This window comes from Alternaria viburni, assembly GCF_023758015.1.
Source record: "Alternaria viburni strain BMP 2772 chromosome Unknown scaffold_2, whole genome shotgun sequence".
Lineage (NCBI taxonomy): Eukaryota > Fungi > Ascomycota > Dothideomycetes > Pleosporales > Pleosporaceae > Alternaria > Alternaria viburni.
This window is the reverse complement of record NW_026055771.1, coordinates 1,504,666-1,520,360: the sequence shown is the minus strand read 5'-3', so window position 1 is coordinate 1,520,360 and position 15,695 is coordinate 1,504,666. Positions and strand designations below refer to the sequence as shown.

The following is a 15,695-nucleotide window of genomic DNA, read 5'->3' as shown; positions in this document are numbered from 1 at the left end:
GCATGCTGCATGCAACTTTACTTTGACAAGGTTAGTGGCATCTTAACCTCCACTGTCTGCTCATATATGGAGGCCGACGACAGTGTATAGCAGCATTCACAGAGATGACGGTGAACAACCCTTCTCTTTGTTTCTGCGGTATCTTCCAGGAATTCCGCTGACCTTAGTATACAATATGTGACCCCTCAGGCGTTCAGGTAGGTGCGCTTTATTTGGAGCTGTTCGAGTGCCCAATGATGGTGCAAGGTATACGACAAGGCGTGTCAGCTGCTGGCGTCCAAGGATGCGTGTATGCCATGGGCATATCCTGGGACGGGACGGCAGCCACTGTGCACGCCGTCCGATCCCGACGATCGGGGTCGCATGCGATGACGTCCGCGCGCGCATCTGAGGGACGAAAAGTTGCTAACCGGTATCTAAAGATCCTTACTGTATACTAACCCTGTAACACTTTCCTCGAGTTAGACTAGTCGTCTATTTGAATCTCAAGCGAAAGCATTGAAACGTGCACTGCTATCTGGTGAGTGAATTAATGCCAAGTACCTTGGCGCCATCTCGAATTCGGACGCCGCGGAACCCGCTCTCTGCCTCCAGACACATTCCGCACTTCCGCTCTGCACCGCCATCCATGGAACAGCAAAACGTCTTTACACGTAAGCGTTGCTGACTGTCGTCATCGGTATTCGGTCTTTTGCGCGCGAGCGGTGTCGTGCTTCGACAAATTCATGACGCATCGCTCGGTACTTGAGCGCACGCTGTAATCGGCCCTGATCGCGACCGGTACAACCTTTCGCCCGCATGTTCGTACAAGCAATGTACGGTACGTACGGTACTATGTACGACATGTACGAAAGTAAGGTTGTCGCGTCGAAACGCGTAGGATTTGTGATCAGGCAAAGCGGCAATCTGTTGAGTGTGGATACTGATTTCGCACAACAAGCCGGTCACTCGAAGGTACGAACAGCGAGCATTAAGAGCACATCGACAATTTAGTGTGGCCCTCCACATGCCGATGGCTACAAATCTGTCTTTACGATTAGTTGAAACCTCGCGGAGAGCATGTCCGACACATTGAGGCCCTGGTGGAACCGTTTTCACGGGTTTGGGTCGCTCTTCGGTGCTTCAGGCGTTCGGCCGAGCCCGAATCGATCCTCAAACCATCCGCTAAGAAACGCTATCAGGACCAATTTCAGCTCCGCCCCGCTACAACAGCGCCCAGTACAGGAAGCAGGGACTTTGTCTCTAGTTGACCCTGAATCTAGCATCAGGGCAGTCTAGACTGCCGAATCTGCACTTGCTGCCTGGATAGCCTCTTGAACCAATCAAGATGACCGAATTTTGGCCGTATGCAGTCGTTCCGCAGCAGTCGGTGCCCGTGGCTTCCTGCCTCGTGTGAGCCCCTGCTTCGTCCGTTGAAGGAAGTAATGCACGCAATTGCGCCTGCGACGTCAGTAAGCTCGGAGTCGCTAATGTCGACGCCCGACTCTCCCTAGACTTTTCTAATCGATCAGGACCCACAGCAGTCCCCATAGGCTCATGTATATCACTACAACCCCAATATTCTTTTGAGTAGTACCTGCTTGAAGCTTTCACCTCTAATTCCGGGATCCGATCTTTAGTCGCTATCATCATCACATCTCAGAAAGACGAGAACCCTGGACGGACTGTTCGATCAACGCCAAAATGGAGGGCCGTAGGAGGAGCAGCGGTATGAACATACCTTCCGGCGCTGGTGAAGACATCATGCGAACACTATCCCGCACATTTTCCGGCAAATCAAGACAAGACGAGAACATCCAACGAGAAGACGACAGTGCAGACAGCGATTCCGCCAAGACCAAGGTGGATGAATGGAGGCTGGCAAGCGATGTGAAGGATCTTCAGCAAAACGATCCAACCGATGGACGAAGACTTGGTGTTACATGGAGCGGGCTCACTGTCAAAGTGGTGCCTTCAGACGCACGTTTGCAGGAGAATGTGCTCAGCCAGTTCAACATTCCACAGCAGATCAAGGAGTCACGACAAAAACCAGAACTGAAGACCATTCTCGACAACAGCTTCGGCAGCGTACAGCCGGGCGAGATGCTGCTGGTGCTGGGAAGGCCTGGATCTGGATGCACCACCTTACTGAAGATGCTCGCCAACAAGCGCAAGGGGTACGCACAAGTCGAAGGCGATGTGCACTTTGGCTCGATGGACGCCAAGGAAGCCAAAAAATATCGCGGCAACATCGTCATCAACACCGAAGAGGAGCTTTTCTTCCCTACGCTCACAGTAGGCAAGACCATGGACTTCGCTACAAGACTGAACATCCCACGTACTCTTCCGAGGGATTCCGCCACTCCCGAGGAGTATCGCCAGAAGTTCAAGTCATTCTTAATGGATTCTATGGGAATATCTCACACCGAGGACACCAAGGTTGGCGACGCCTTTGTTCGCGGTGTATCTGGCGGAGAGCGCAAACGAGTCTCTATTATCGAGACTTTGGCCAATCGCGCCAGCGTAGCCTGCTGGGTAAGTTCACCAACCATCCATGAAGCTGAGGACAACAAGCTCTTTCGCATCCGCAATGATGGACGCTGACATGACACAGGATAATTCCACACGTGGCCTCGACGCAAGCACTGCTCTAGAGTACACTCGTGCTCTCAGATGCTTGACAGACGCGATGGGCATTGCTACAATCGTCACATTATACCAGGCAGGCAACGGTATCTACGACCTTTTCGACAAAGTCCTCGTGCTCGACGAGGGCAAGCAAGTTTTCTACGGCACTCGCGAACAAGCTCGACCCTTCATGGAAGAGCAGGGCTTTGTATGCAGCGAGGGTGCGAACGTTGCCGACTTCCTCACTGGTGTGACAGTACCATCTGAGCGACAGATCAGATCCGGATTTGAAGGCTTCCCACGCAACAACATTGAGCTAGAGCAGGCCTACCAACGGTCTTCCATCAAGGCTGCCATGGAACAAGAACTGTCATATCCCACAAGTGACGCCGCAAAGTCGAACACCCAGTCCTTTGTCGAAGCTATGGCGATAGACAAGTCGAAGCATCTTCCAGCATCATCTCCCATGACAGTCTCGTTCTATAACCAGGTGAAAGCCTGTGTGGCTCGGCAATACCAGATCCTCTGGGGAGACAAGGCGACGTTTATCATCAAGCAAGGTTCTACGCTCTTCCAGGCACTCGTAAGTCTCACCATCCCTCTCCGAGTCACTATGGAGTGTCATAAGATGTATTCGAATTGATTGCTGACTCCGCTTTTAGATCGCCGGTTCGCTCTTCTACAACGCCCCCGCGACCTCTTCTGGTCTGTTCGTCAAGGGAGGAGCTCTCTTCTTGGCTCTCCTCTTCAACGCATTGCTGGCTATGTCGGAGGTTACTGACAGCTTCTTCGGTCGCCCTATCCTCGCCAAACACAAGAACTTCGCTTTCTACAACCCAGCAGCTTTCTGTATCGCCCAGATCGCAGCCGATGTGCCGATTCTACTTTTCCAAGTCACTATGTTTATGGTAGTGCTGTATTGGATGGTGGCTTTGAAGGCTACAGCTGCTGCTTTCTTTACTGCATGGTAGGCGATGAAGCTTATCTTATACATGAGTCATACTGACACCCTTGAACAGGTTCGTCGTATACGTCGTCACCTTCGTCATGACTGCCTTCTTCCGCATGGTCGGCGCCGCCTTCCCCAACTTCGACGCCGCTTCCAAGGTCTCGGGTTTCTCCATCACAGCTCTCATTCTCTACATCGGCTACCAGATCCCGAAGCCCGCGATGCATCCATGGTTCGTTTGGATCTACTGGATTGATCCTTTGAGCTATGGCTTCGAATCGCTGATGGCGAACGAGTTCTCCGGTCAAGACATCCCTTGTGTCAACAACAACCTCATCCCGAACTTTCTTCCTCAATATCAGAACGGCGTCAACCAAGCTTGCGCAGGTGTCGGCGGAGCTAAGCCTGGAGCTACCTCGGTCAGTGGTGACGATTACCTGGAGAGTCTTTCCTACGCCAAGGGCCACATTTGGCGCAACGTCGGTATTCTGTTCGCCTGGTGGTTCCTCTTCGTGGGCCTGACCATCTTCTTCACACTCCGATGGGACGACTCGGCCAGCTCTGGAGGCGCTCTCCTGATCCCCCGTGAGAACAAGAAGAAGGTCCCGCGTTCCATCACACCCGGTGATGAAGAAGCCCAGGCGAATGAGAAGAGCCCCAGAACCGACGGCGCTGACGAGAAGGCTACCGAAACTCAGGACCTGAGTGCTAACCTCATGCGCAACACCTCAGTCTTCACCTGGCGTAACCTATCTTACGTTGTCAAGACCCCATCTGGTGACCGCACGCTTCTGGATAATGTTCACGGCTACGTCAAACCTGGAATGCTGGGAGCTTTGATGGGCTCATCTGGTGCTGGCAAGACGACCCTCTTGGATGTATTGGCTCAACGAAAGACTGATGGCACTATCCACGGAGAGATCCTCGTCGACGGTCGACCACTTCCTGTTTCATTCCAACGTTCTGCGGGCTACTGCGAGCAACTCGATGTCCACGAGCCTTTCGCAACCGTCCGGGAAGCACTCGAGTTCTCCGCCCTCCTTCGTCAGAGCCGCGATACACCACGCGAGGAGAAGCTGGCTTACGTCGACACTATCATCGATCTGCTCGAGCTGCACGACCTGGAACATACATTGATTGGTCGTGTTGGAGCCGGCTTATCGGTTGAGCAGCGCAAGCGCGTCACTATTGGTGTCGAGCTTGTTTCCAAGCCTTCCATCTTGATCTTCCTCGATGAGCCTACCTGTAAGTATATGTCACCACCTATCAAGTACATCGCTAACACTGTCTAGCTGGTTTGGACGGTCAAGCCGCTTTCAACACCGTTCGATTCCTTCGCAAGCTTGCCGACGTTGGCCAGGCCGTCTTGGTTACCATTCATCAACCGTCCGCTCTGCTCTTCGCCCAATTCGACACTCTTCTACTTCTCGCAAAGGGTGGCAAGACCGTGTACTTCGGTGACATTGGTGACAACGCTTCTACCATCAAGGAATACTTTGAACGATACGATGCTCCATGCCCTCCGGGTGCCAACCCAGCAGAACACATGATCGACGTGGTTACAGGTACACAGGGCAAAGATTGGCACCAAGTCTGGCTAGATTCGCCAGAAGCTGCACGCATGCACCAAGACCTCGATCATATCATCACCGATGCTGCTGGCAAAGAGCCCGGTACCACGGATGACGGTCATGAGTTCGCAACGAGTCTCTGGACACAAACCAAGATTGTCACCAACAGGGCCAACGTCAGCATGTACCGCAACGTCGACTACGTTAACAACAAGTTCGCCCTTCACATCGGTACCGCACTCTTGATTGGTTTCAGTTTCTGGAAGATTGGCAACACCGTCGCCGACCAGCAGCTCATCCTCTTCTCTCTGTTCAACTACATCTTCGTCGCACCAGGTGTCATTGCGCAACTGCAGCCCCTCTTCATCGACCGTCGCGACATCTACGAAACACGTGAGAAGAAGTCGAAGATGTACTCTTGGATCGCCTTCGTCACCGGCCTCGTCGTCTCTGAGATTCCGTATCTCATCATCTGCGCCATTCTCTACTACGTCTGCTTCTACTACACTGCTGGTCTTCCGTCGGACTCCAACAAGGCAGGCGCCGTGTTCTTCGTCATGCTCATTTATCAGTTCATCTACACGGGTATCGGTCAGTTCGTTGCCGCGTACGCTCCGAACGCTGTATTTGCCTCGCTAGTCAACCCCCTCATCATTGGAGTCCTCGTCTCTTTCTGCGGTGTCCTTGTGCCCTATGCGCAGATCCAGGAATTTTGGCGCTACTGGATTTACTGGATGAACCCCTTCAACTACCTCATGGGGTCATTGCTCGTCTTCACAGACTTTGACTGGGAGATCAAGTGCTCCGAGTCTGAGTTTGCAATGTTCGATCCTCCATCTGGCCAGACATGTTCCGAATACTTGACAGCGTGGATGGCTGGACCAGGCAGTCGCACGAACCTCGTCAACCCTGATGCTACTTCCGACTGCAGAGTCTGTCAATACACCAGAGGTAGCGACTACCTGTATACAGTCAACTTGAACGACTACTACTACGGATGGAGGGACGCGGCGATCTGTGTCATCTTCGCCATCTCGAGTTACGCGCTGGTGTATGTTCTCATGAAGCTGAGAACCAAGGCGAGTAAGAAGGCGGAGTGATTGGGCACCTTTTTGTTCTTGTTGCTCGTTACTCAGGATAAATTGCCTCTTTCTTGCTAATGCATCGGAGTTCTTGGTCAAGGTTTGGAGTCTGGGCTTTGTATTTTTCTTATATTCATCTCTAAAAGTTCTATCTTTAGACTACTTTAGACATTCTCTAGACTTAGCAAACTGATCCTAGAGCAGGGTCAAGTTTGCTATGTGTAATACATTGTAATCTCTTGCGAAAGTGTGTTTCCTAAACCATGCGATGGTGAACTTGAGCGGCTTCATTACTGCCAGTGTCCATTAGTGAACGACTCAAACTAAGACTTGAGTATCGATCTTGTTGCCCAATGCCAACTAAAGCTTTCAGAAGTGAAGGCAGGCCTACAAGCCCGTGCAAAGAAAATTTCTAGTGGACTGTCGTTCTTAGTGACTTTATACACGTGCACCGCGACAGCGCTAGTGAGTGAGAGAGTGAGACGCGGCTTCTCGCACTCCACAGCTCGACCCACCGACAACCAACGCGACTTTCCCCAAACGCGTTCTTTTAACGCGCCACGATACTCAATTGCCATCGCGCATTCCCTCAGAACCCATCGCGACCCTGCAATGCCCCCGAAAGCACGTACTCCTCGCGGCAAGGCCGCCGCCGCGGTTGAAGAAGCGCCTGTCGCATTGCCAATGAAGCGAGGTCGCGCCGCCAAAGCCGATGTCGTCGCCGAGCCCCCGAAGAAGCGCGGTCGCCCTGCGAAAGCACAAGCTGAAGAGCCCGTCGAAGCCGCGCCGGAGCCCAAGAAACGCGGTCGCCAGGCCAAGGTTGCGCCGGAACCCACTGTCGAAGAAGAAGCCGCAGCAGTAGTAGCAGTCAAGAAGGGCAGAGGAAGGCCCAAGAAGGACGCCGTCACTGTACAAGAAGAAGATGCGCCGGCCAAGAGTCGTGGACGCCCTAAGAAAGAGGCTGTTGCAGAGCAAGCTCCAGCTACACCCAAGCGTGGCCGTCCAGCGCGCGCTGCAGTCGACCTTCACCGCGTCGCTGGCTCCCCTCGCATCGGCAAAAGGTCGTCTCCTCGTAACACCAACAAGACCAAGCCGGAGCCCCCCGCTCGCCGCCTCGATCCTCGCATGCGATCCAAATTGCGCACGCGACTGCCAGCTAAGAAGAGCGAGCCAGTTCCTCAGCCAGCTCCGAAGCCAACTTCTAGACGTGGACGTCCGCCTAAGGCCGCTGCCGCTGTCGCTGTCATTGCTCCAAAGCAAGTCACAAAGCCGTCAAAGCCGCTCGCCCCTCGCAAGATGCGCGGCCACACCGTACGCCAGATCCCCGACCGATACATCGCGCAGATTGATCAATACCTCCACGATCTCATCGAAGCCGACGAGTCTCCTACCGCAGAGGAGCAAGAGGACGGCGTAGTCGTTGAAGTTGAAGATGCCCAGGACGCGCTTGTGTCTTCAGAGCAGGACCGCGATCAATATCAAGAGAACAGCGATGCCGGTATCGACATGCCCGGTCGACAAGACCTCGTTGAAGACGAGGAAGACATGCAGGCTGTTGCTGCGCTGCAGCAGCAGGAGAGAGACGAGTACGCTGAAGACTCACCCGAGGAGGCAAACGACGACGAGTTCCCCGAAGAGCTCCACGAGAACGACGAGAACATCGAGCCGGCACACGAGGAGGTTGAGATGAGCATGCACGACGTCGAGATGGAGGCGGACGCCGATGGCAACACGCTCCTCACTACCATCGACACCGACATTGTGGTCCGCGACGATAGCCCTCCCCTAGATGTTGAAGACGATGTTGAAGAGGAGGATGGCCTTCTCAACCCGACTCCCCCCAGGCCCTCCGCGGCTGCTGCTATCTTCAGCTAGACGACTTGTGTCTGGCTGGAGGGTACATATCTGCTTCTGTTCTGGTTTTGCATTGCTGAGCGAGCGAAGTAGCATCTTCATTCTAGTATCACGTAGCCCCTGTACAAAGCTTTTCATTACTTTCAGGGTATCGGGTCGATGGGGCGAGCGACGGGTTTGTGTTCAGCCTGCTCATCCTCTCGACTACAGGGTTCGCGTTTGCGTTACGAGACGTCTATAGCGGCCTGCTACACATGAATATAAACTATCAACAAACTCATCTTGCTTTTCACAGTAACTGCTAATGACTTGAACATGTCGTGCATCACACGACGACACATGACTATACTACAACTCACGCATTATCATGCCAACGTAAAGCACAGCAAACACTCTATGAGACATGTCGAAAACGACTTGGAAAACTTTACAATTACACCTGGGCTATAGTACTATCCTACCACTCATACCGGCTTTTAACTTTTGATACCGCACGACTCCTCAACAACTCAATTTCGTCTCCGCCGTGCTCGGCCGACTCGGCCTACTCGTCTCAAAGACACCCCTACGTCTCCTCACCTCCTCACCCATCATGCGCCAGTCCGTCCAGCAATGAAACCCCAATCGATCGACATCGTAACTAATGCGCGAAGATAGAATTCCCCTCGCCATGCTCATGCCCATGGCTGTGTCCGTGGCTGTGACCACCGCCAGAGGCGCTGTGGTTGTGGACAGTGGTACCGCTGGAGACTACCCTGGAGATCTTGGAGCCACCACGGGCTACGCCACCACTGCTGGCGTGGTAAACGCTGCTGGCTGACTCTTCGAAACGCTCCATCTCGCGGCACTTCTCCTCGTACTTGGCCATGTACTCGTCGCGCTCGCGGTCGGCGGCATGACGCGCGGAGATGGCGCGTTCCTTCTGTTCGCGGGCCTCATTGAGTAGAGTGCGGAGTGAGGTTATCTCGAACTCGAACTCAGCGGAGGAGTCGTCGTAGGTTGTGATGGTCTCGGTGATCTCCTCGTACTTGTGCTTCCAGGCGTTGAGGTCGGAGTGTGCGCGGTCGCGGGCGTATTTCAGGTTGGTGATCTCGGTTTGGAAGATGACGAGCTTTTCCTGGAGGCTGCTGATCTCGCCGGTGAGATGACCGTGCTTGCCGCGTGAGTCTTCTCCCTCACGGTAGAGCACCTTGTTGCGCTCGGTCAGAGTGTGGATCTCTGACTTGATCTCGGTGATCGTCAACTCTGCGCGGCGGAGGGAATCTTCCAAGATGTTGATGCGGCGGTGACCATCTTCTACCTTGCGGTGCTCGTCGTGGAGGTCTTGCTTGACTTGGTCGCGCTCAATGACAACGAGACGGTGGTCCTCGCGAGAGCGGTCGATGGCGTCTCGGAGCTCTGTGCGCTCGAGCTCGACGTCCCTCAACTTCTCCTTGACGGAAACGACCTCGCGCTTGATGTGCTCGTACTTGAGGGAGAACTCGTTAGCACGGGCGTCGGACTCCTCCCAGCCTTGAACCTTGGCCTTCACCTCACGGCGGAGGTTGTCAATGGTCAGAGCATGGTCATCACGCTCTGTCTCAATGATGCGGACAGTCTCCTTGAGCTTGTGAAGCTCGCGCTGTACACGGTCGTGTCGCTCAGTGAGCTCAGTGTACTCGCGAGTAGTCTCTTCAACGCGAGATTTCGCACGCTTCAACTCTTCGTGCAGACGATCCTTCTCGTGGAGGTGTTCGTCCCGCTCGAGCTCGAACATCTTGATACGGTCGGTAAGAGTGAGGACCTCCTTGCGAGTAGACTCAAACTTGGAAGTAGTCTCGTTGTACTTGCTCTTGAGCTCAGTGTGCTCACGATGAAGTGTCCTGAGCTCGTTGTGGTGCTTGTCTGAGTCAAATCGAGCGGAATCGCGTTCGCTTTCACAGATCTTCAGCCTGGAGTACGCAGCCTCTAGCTCCGACCTGGTCCTCTCGTGATCACCATGAGTGAGCGTGATGGAGCTTTGAAGTTCGTGTAGCTCATGTCGGGTGTTCTCCAGGTCGCGGTCGCGATCGGAGAGCTTCTTCTTGTGGTCGGTCACTTGAGTAAGGGCAGCGTTAAGCTCAAGAACGAGCTTCTCCACCTGCCTCTTCCTCTCGCCGTGTTCATGACCATAATGCGAGTGTTCAGCTTCTTTACGCTGGATCTCTTCCGTCACCTCTTCGACGGTAATGAGAAGCTCATCCCTCTCACGAGAGAGACTGTCTCGCTCAGCCATGATACGAGACCATGACTCTTTGAGCGAAGAAGCCTCTCGGGAGGCGGTAGACATGAGGTCCATCAAGGCGAAGAATTTGCCCTCAGCTTGTGATGTGAGCTCTGTAGACATCTTGCTTCGATGTGACTGGAGGAAGCTGCTTGCTCGACGAGAGGATGAGCTGGTCTGACGAGTCGTTCGACGTGTCAGTGATGAGCTGTGGCCGCCACCATTTGCTTGACTGGCGAATGAGAAAGATCGGTTGCCTGTGGGGGAGGAAGGCTCAGAAAAGACGTCGCGAAGTCCACTGGCCTTGAGCTTCATGATGGTGAGCCTCTCGGGCGAGATATCGGCGGTGGTATCGAATGTGTCTGTCATTGTGATGATATGAGGTATTGAGAGAGATGTGAAGATGTTTGAGATGTATATGCTATGAGGGTGAGCGGAAAGTGGTACTTATGCTGTCAGTGCCGTCAACCAGCATCCTGCCCCACGTACCATGGTAGCGTATCACAAGCGGCACATCAATACTGCCATCGGTATAGTCAGCTCCTCGCATTAACCAGCTGGTCGTGGCTTGCAGCTTGGAGGTGTATTCCCACGTATGACGCAACGTTCTCAGAGCATTTGGCAAACTGGAGGAGCTATCCCAGCTGCCGTTCGATACGCTGCACTGTTACTGGAAAGGCACATGCAGCAACTTGGAACCATGCATGAGATAAGTGGGACCTCTTCATCGAGTGTCGGCGACTCAAGAGGTGGAGGTAACCATCGTAGCATTCAGCTTGAACGAGCACCGCCTAGGAGATCAGACCCGGCATTGCCATATGCAATGACGATCCTTCGTAGCGCACGTCGATGAGAGGGATTTTGGCCTTGCCGCTCTCGCTTGTCGGGGCATTGGACTGCATGATGGATCGGCTTACGACTGGATGATGTGATGCCATGCGCGGGTAGATCACCAGGGCTGGGTATCTCGATGCTGCAGATCGCAGATCATATATGGGGGCGGGCCGCGCTATAGCATCCTCGCCGAGTCGACAGCGCCATCGCTTGACCTCGCTTGCTTCTTTCGGCCGCTACATGACGCCAAAGCTTTCGATAGTCCTAAACGGGATTCCGTCTTTCATCGCGAGGGAAGAGCCGTGAACCAATGACACTGCCTGGCATGGTGGACCGGACCGCGGTCAGGCAATCGGAAACGTCGGCCATGACCGAGCACTGGGATGACGAACACCATTGGAGGGGAAGCTACACCGGTGCACGCCTGGCCATTACCAGTGTAGTGTATCAGTGAGCGATGATCGAAGAGCCGGTGGTTGTAAGACGTAGCTCCAGATCGTGCGGCGGCTCTGAGGCACCTGGGCATGGTTGACGCTAGCACATGACCCCGCCCTTGTCGATGAAGAAGCAACGAAGGAGCGGAGGAGTTCGCATCGCCAAACCTGCGTCGAGTCTGGAACAGAGACATAGCAAACCTATCGATTCCAGAGACGTTGGTAGGAGATGTTCAAGCACCAGCAGGAACTTCACCCGTGCTTCAAGCATTTTCCTAATGCGGGTCTCGGTTCTGCACATCGTACCCGCACTTGCAGCGACGTCACGGCTAGACGAGAATTCGGGAAAGAGCGATCAAACCCCGACTGAACGCATCGATGGAGGTGTCCGGTAGTCTGTACTGATCCTGCACGTCCTTTCTCATACGTCTTGTGTTTTGGCTAGCGCGACACGGCCCTTCAGCTTCATGTGATCCGCATGCATTCCCTTCCACGGCAACACCGATGGTCTTTGATAGGCATCCACGAACCGGGCACACGCACGACGAGTTTACATTCCAACATTTTTGTTTCTGCCCGGCCGCAATTCATTGCCAGCGCGTCTCACAATGACGTGGTATCAAACACAACTTGCGTCTTTTAGAACAGACGTCTCTTGGATAAAAAGATTCGGCTCATCGCAACGTCTTTCTCACAATAGCAGCGGACATGACGGGGCCCGTCATGTCTAATTTCCTGTCGCGAAGGCAAGTCATCGATCAAGAGAGGTGAGCCAGTACTAGCAGATCCCTTTTAGCTGAGTCGCCGCGGCCTTGATAAGTCCTTTGCAACGGATGGGCTTACTGTGTACAGCGTCCGATCACCATATCATGAATTGAAGAAGTGGTTACATCCAGGAGTCTTTGCGCAGTGAACTTAACATAGAGATGTGGCGTATACTACCTTGCGTTACCGCTACCCGAACTTGAAACGTTGTCTTCTTTGAAGATCGAGTTCATAAGAGCCGGGGAGGGTAAGCCCTGACGAAAAGAAGACTGACGTCTTTGTTCGAGCATCTAAATCCAGATCTCACTAGACACCTTTTGGGCTTGTTCTTGGTAAGGAGCCATACTTGAAAGAAGTCTGCGAACGGCGCTCGTATCGCAGATATGATAAATGTGTCCAAGGTAAGTCGAATGTGGTGCGTCAAGAGCGACACTTCGTTCTTTACGTTTCCGAGACCATCCATCCCTCTTTGCACTCACCCACCTTCCCGATACACACACCGTCATGAAACTATCCCTCACCCCCATCTTCGCGCTTTCACTCCTCACCACATCCATCGATGCTTACGAATTCAAAACCGGATCAGGAGTTTGTGCCAAGCGTTATGAAAAATGCACAGAACCATGGGTTTACCTTTGCGAATGTAACTCGGGCTGGATTGTAAGTCTTCATATCTTATGCGAGGTTGCGCACGCGCTTATTGTTATCAACACAGGTGCAGTGTAGTGGTGGCGGGACCCGCTACGATCCAACCCCTGTGAAATGGATGCCTCTTCTTGACTGTCCAAAGCCGGACAAGAAGGGAGGGCTGCAATGTGTTTCTGGGATGTGCACTAAATGGCGGCCTGACCTGCTATCGATTTAGAGCTGTTCTGATGTTGTTGGTGGACAAATGCCGGTGGGGTGTGGGTGTATTTGCGTACTCAGACAGTAATTGGTTCGCTCTTACTTAGTTGTAGCTTGATGAAACTCGACTTATTTTGTGTGTTCGCAGTCGTCCTATCGACGTTGTTTCGTTGCCTTGCGTCTAGTAAACAACGGAACATCTGATGCCGCTGTGAAGGCTCGATTTATTGAAGGTATACGGTACCAGATAGATGGGGCTATGGAGCAGATTACGCCATTCATATAAATTAACGATGTTGTCACGGCAGGACGCTGACACATGTAAGTTGGCATGATGCCCAGGTGTTGTTGGGCCAAGTCTGATCCCCACGATCACTTGGGCTGGGCTGTCCACAGGTCAGCCCTCCTGGAGTACGCGAGGATGAATGATGGGCGTGCTACCACGAAGACTTTAAATCCAGACAACCTTGGAAGGCTCAGCCTGATCTAAATCGTGTTCGACACGCGTGACGAAGAAGCAGTGTGGACATTGATCATCGCGTCGGTGGCGTTCGGCTTGAGTTCGGCCTTGAGATCTGTGGACGGCCCCGCAACTAGCGAGTCTTGGGCTGTTTCAGTTCCGCCCTTTTTCCGTGAGCCGCAAAACCCAGCGCACCTCTCAAAGCTATCATGCTCATCAAGTCTTTGGAACCCAAGCTGCCCAATATCCGATAAGGGAACGCGTTCAGTTCGCTTCGATACACGATCCAGGACGGTGAGGCAGGTGTTAATCCTAGCACACGTTCAACTGCGGAAGCGTCCATTCCACGATACATAGGGATTCGACCCGACTTGTTGTCATCTGTTTGTCCAACTGCACTTTTGCAATCACGCACGCCGACGATATCACAATCCGATCATGTCGCGGACGGCAGAGCTCCTACGCCTGTCACCCTGTTCCGAGAACGAGTTCATTTGTTGCGAGAAGGAGTCCGATTGGGACAAAGAGAAAGCCAAACTGCAAGACCGAGTCCGTCGTGTTAATCTAGACGAAGTGCCCATCTCTAGGTAAGTTGGAACGATCGGGTAGTATGTATGGCCTCCGAACACTGTCGCTCACATCTTGATCAGTGACATCATGAGGTCGTTAAAACTTCATACAGGATGGTTACAAAGTCTTCAGATCGCCAATAGTGCAGCCAATATCTCAGACAATGATATCCTTGATTTGGTATCACGTAACAATGGGCTACGCGAAATTTTCCTAATAAACAAAAATCTAACTGACAATTCAGTCCATCATATCCTTGGATATTGTCCAGACATCGTATCCATTTCAATTGGTAGTAGCCGTGCTGGCGGAGATGGACGGATCAAAGGCCATTTTGCATCCTACATGAACAAGCAGGAGAACTTGCACAAATGGAAGAAATTGGACCATTTTACCTTTTCCAATCAGCCACTCGACAAGGCGCACATTAGAAGCATGCTCAAAAAGCGACGGAACCTACGAATCGATCAGATGCAGACACCCAGCCCTGAAGTAGTCAAATCGCTCACGGATGCCGGTATCTCACCTCACCACAAGCAACTAGCAGAAATGTTTGCCGAAGACGATGCTGAAGTATTAAGAGCCATACCTGCTGCATCTTTCTGGAGAGAAGGCAAGATTGTAGGCCCAGATATGGTGGGCTTGGTGCACTTGGAACAGGCTCGGTTGAATGCTATCCGACGGTGCAAGGCTGAGCTTGAGGCGGAGGAGGCTGAGGTGGAGGCAGAAAAGATCCCTGAAGAACCAGAGAGTCGTAGAAAGCGGACTCTGGACCCGGTCTTTCCATCATCACCACGGCCAGCTCGAAAGGTTGCAAGACGCGAAGTTTCCGATCTCCGTCACAAAGAAGATGCAAAGCAGGCCGACATGACGAGTAGCGCAAACGTCAATGAAGCGGTATCTAGCATGGAAGGCACCTCCGGAAACGCCAACGCAGTGAGCAGTTCTGAAAGAAGCGCCTCGACTAAGAACGTCATCAAAGAAGAACCTTTGGACGAGGATAGCTTCGGAGTGAACTATGAGGCAGCCGAAACTCACGGAGGAGATGCCTTGGATGAGGAGGAGGATGCTATGATGAGGACTGTAATCAAGAGAGACGATAGTGTATGACCAAAGCCGATTTCAATGAAGAGATATATTCAGAGTGTTTCAGGTGGCTTTCACTTCAATATCGAAAGCGCGCAAGCGTGCCGACAATTGAGACCAAATTGGGTGATGGCGCCCTGGAAGCGCTGGTATGACATCATCGTTTTGTAGCCTGGACTTATCCAGCAGGCTCTATCATCAACTCTGTACGACCTCGGGAGCGAGCAGACTTCTCTTATTCCACATTGAACGCTAATGACATTGTCTCTCTCTCGTGTTCCGAGAGCACGATGTGTGCAGACGCTTTTTGGTTTCAGTTGCGGCCAGGCATCCTCGGGGCCCATACTAGTTTACCGGTACCCCCCGCCCAACGGGTCCGGCTGTTTCGGGAAGGT

General features: G+C 52.9%; 4 protein-coding genes across 4 annotated transcripts; 3 read left to right on the top strand and 1 right to left on the bottom strand.

Annotated features, from left to right (window-relative positions):
* Positions 1 to 1,683: 1,683 nt before the first annotated feature.
* On the top strand, positions 1,684 to 6,227 carry J4E79_001470 (uncharacterized protein; the record flags this gene model as incomplete). The annotated part of the gene is made up of 5 exons (XM_049350380.1): positions 1,684 to 2,514; positions 2,594 to 3,190; positions 3,270 to 3,574; positions 3,627 to 4,801; positions 4,849 to 6,227. 5 exons carry the CDS (start codon positions 1,684 to 1,686, stop codon positions 6,225 to 6,227), a joined length of 4,287 nt encoding a protein of 1,428 aa, XP_049215539.1.
* Positions 6,228 to 6,821: 594 nt separating this feature from the next.
* On the top strand, positions 6,822 to 8,084 carry J4E79_001469 (uncharacterized protein; the record flags this gene model as incomplete). The annotated part of the gene is made up of 1 exon (XM_049350379.1): positions 6,822 to 8,084. The coding sequence occupies one exon, from the start codon at positions 6,822 to 6,824 to the stop codon at positions 8,082 to 8,084; it is 1,263 nt and encodes a 420-aa protein (XP_049215538.1).
* Positions 8,085 to 8,703: 619 nt separating this feature from the next.
* J4E79_001468 (uncharacterized protein) lies at positions 8,704 to 10,674 on the bottom strand (the record flags this gene model as incomplete). Its single annotated transcript, XM_049350378.1, has 1 exon — positions 8,704 to 10,674. The coding sequence occupies one exon, from the start codon at positions 10,672 to 10,674 to the stop codon at positions 8,704 to 8,706; it is 1,971 nt and encodes a 656-aa protein (XP_049215537.1).
* A 3,408-nt stretch (positions 10,675 to 14,082) lies between these two features.
* Positions 14,083 to 15,324, top strand: J4E79_001467 (uncharacterized protein; the record flags this gene model as incomplete). The annotated part of the gene is made up of 2 exons (XM_049350377.1): positions 14,083 to 14,231; positions 14,514 to 15,324. The coding sequence occupies 2 exons, from the start codon at positions 14,083 to 14,085 to the stop codon at positions 15,322 to 15,324; spliced, it is 960 nt and encodes a 319-aa protein (XP_049215536.1).
* Positions 15,325 to 15,695: the final 371 nt, after the last annotated feature.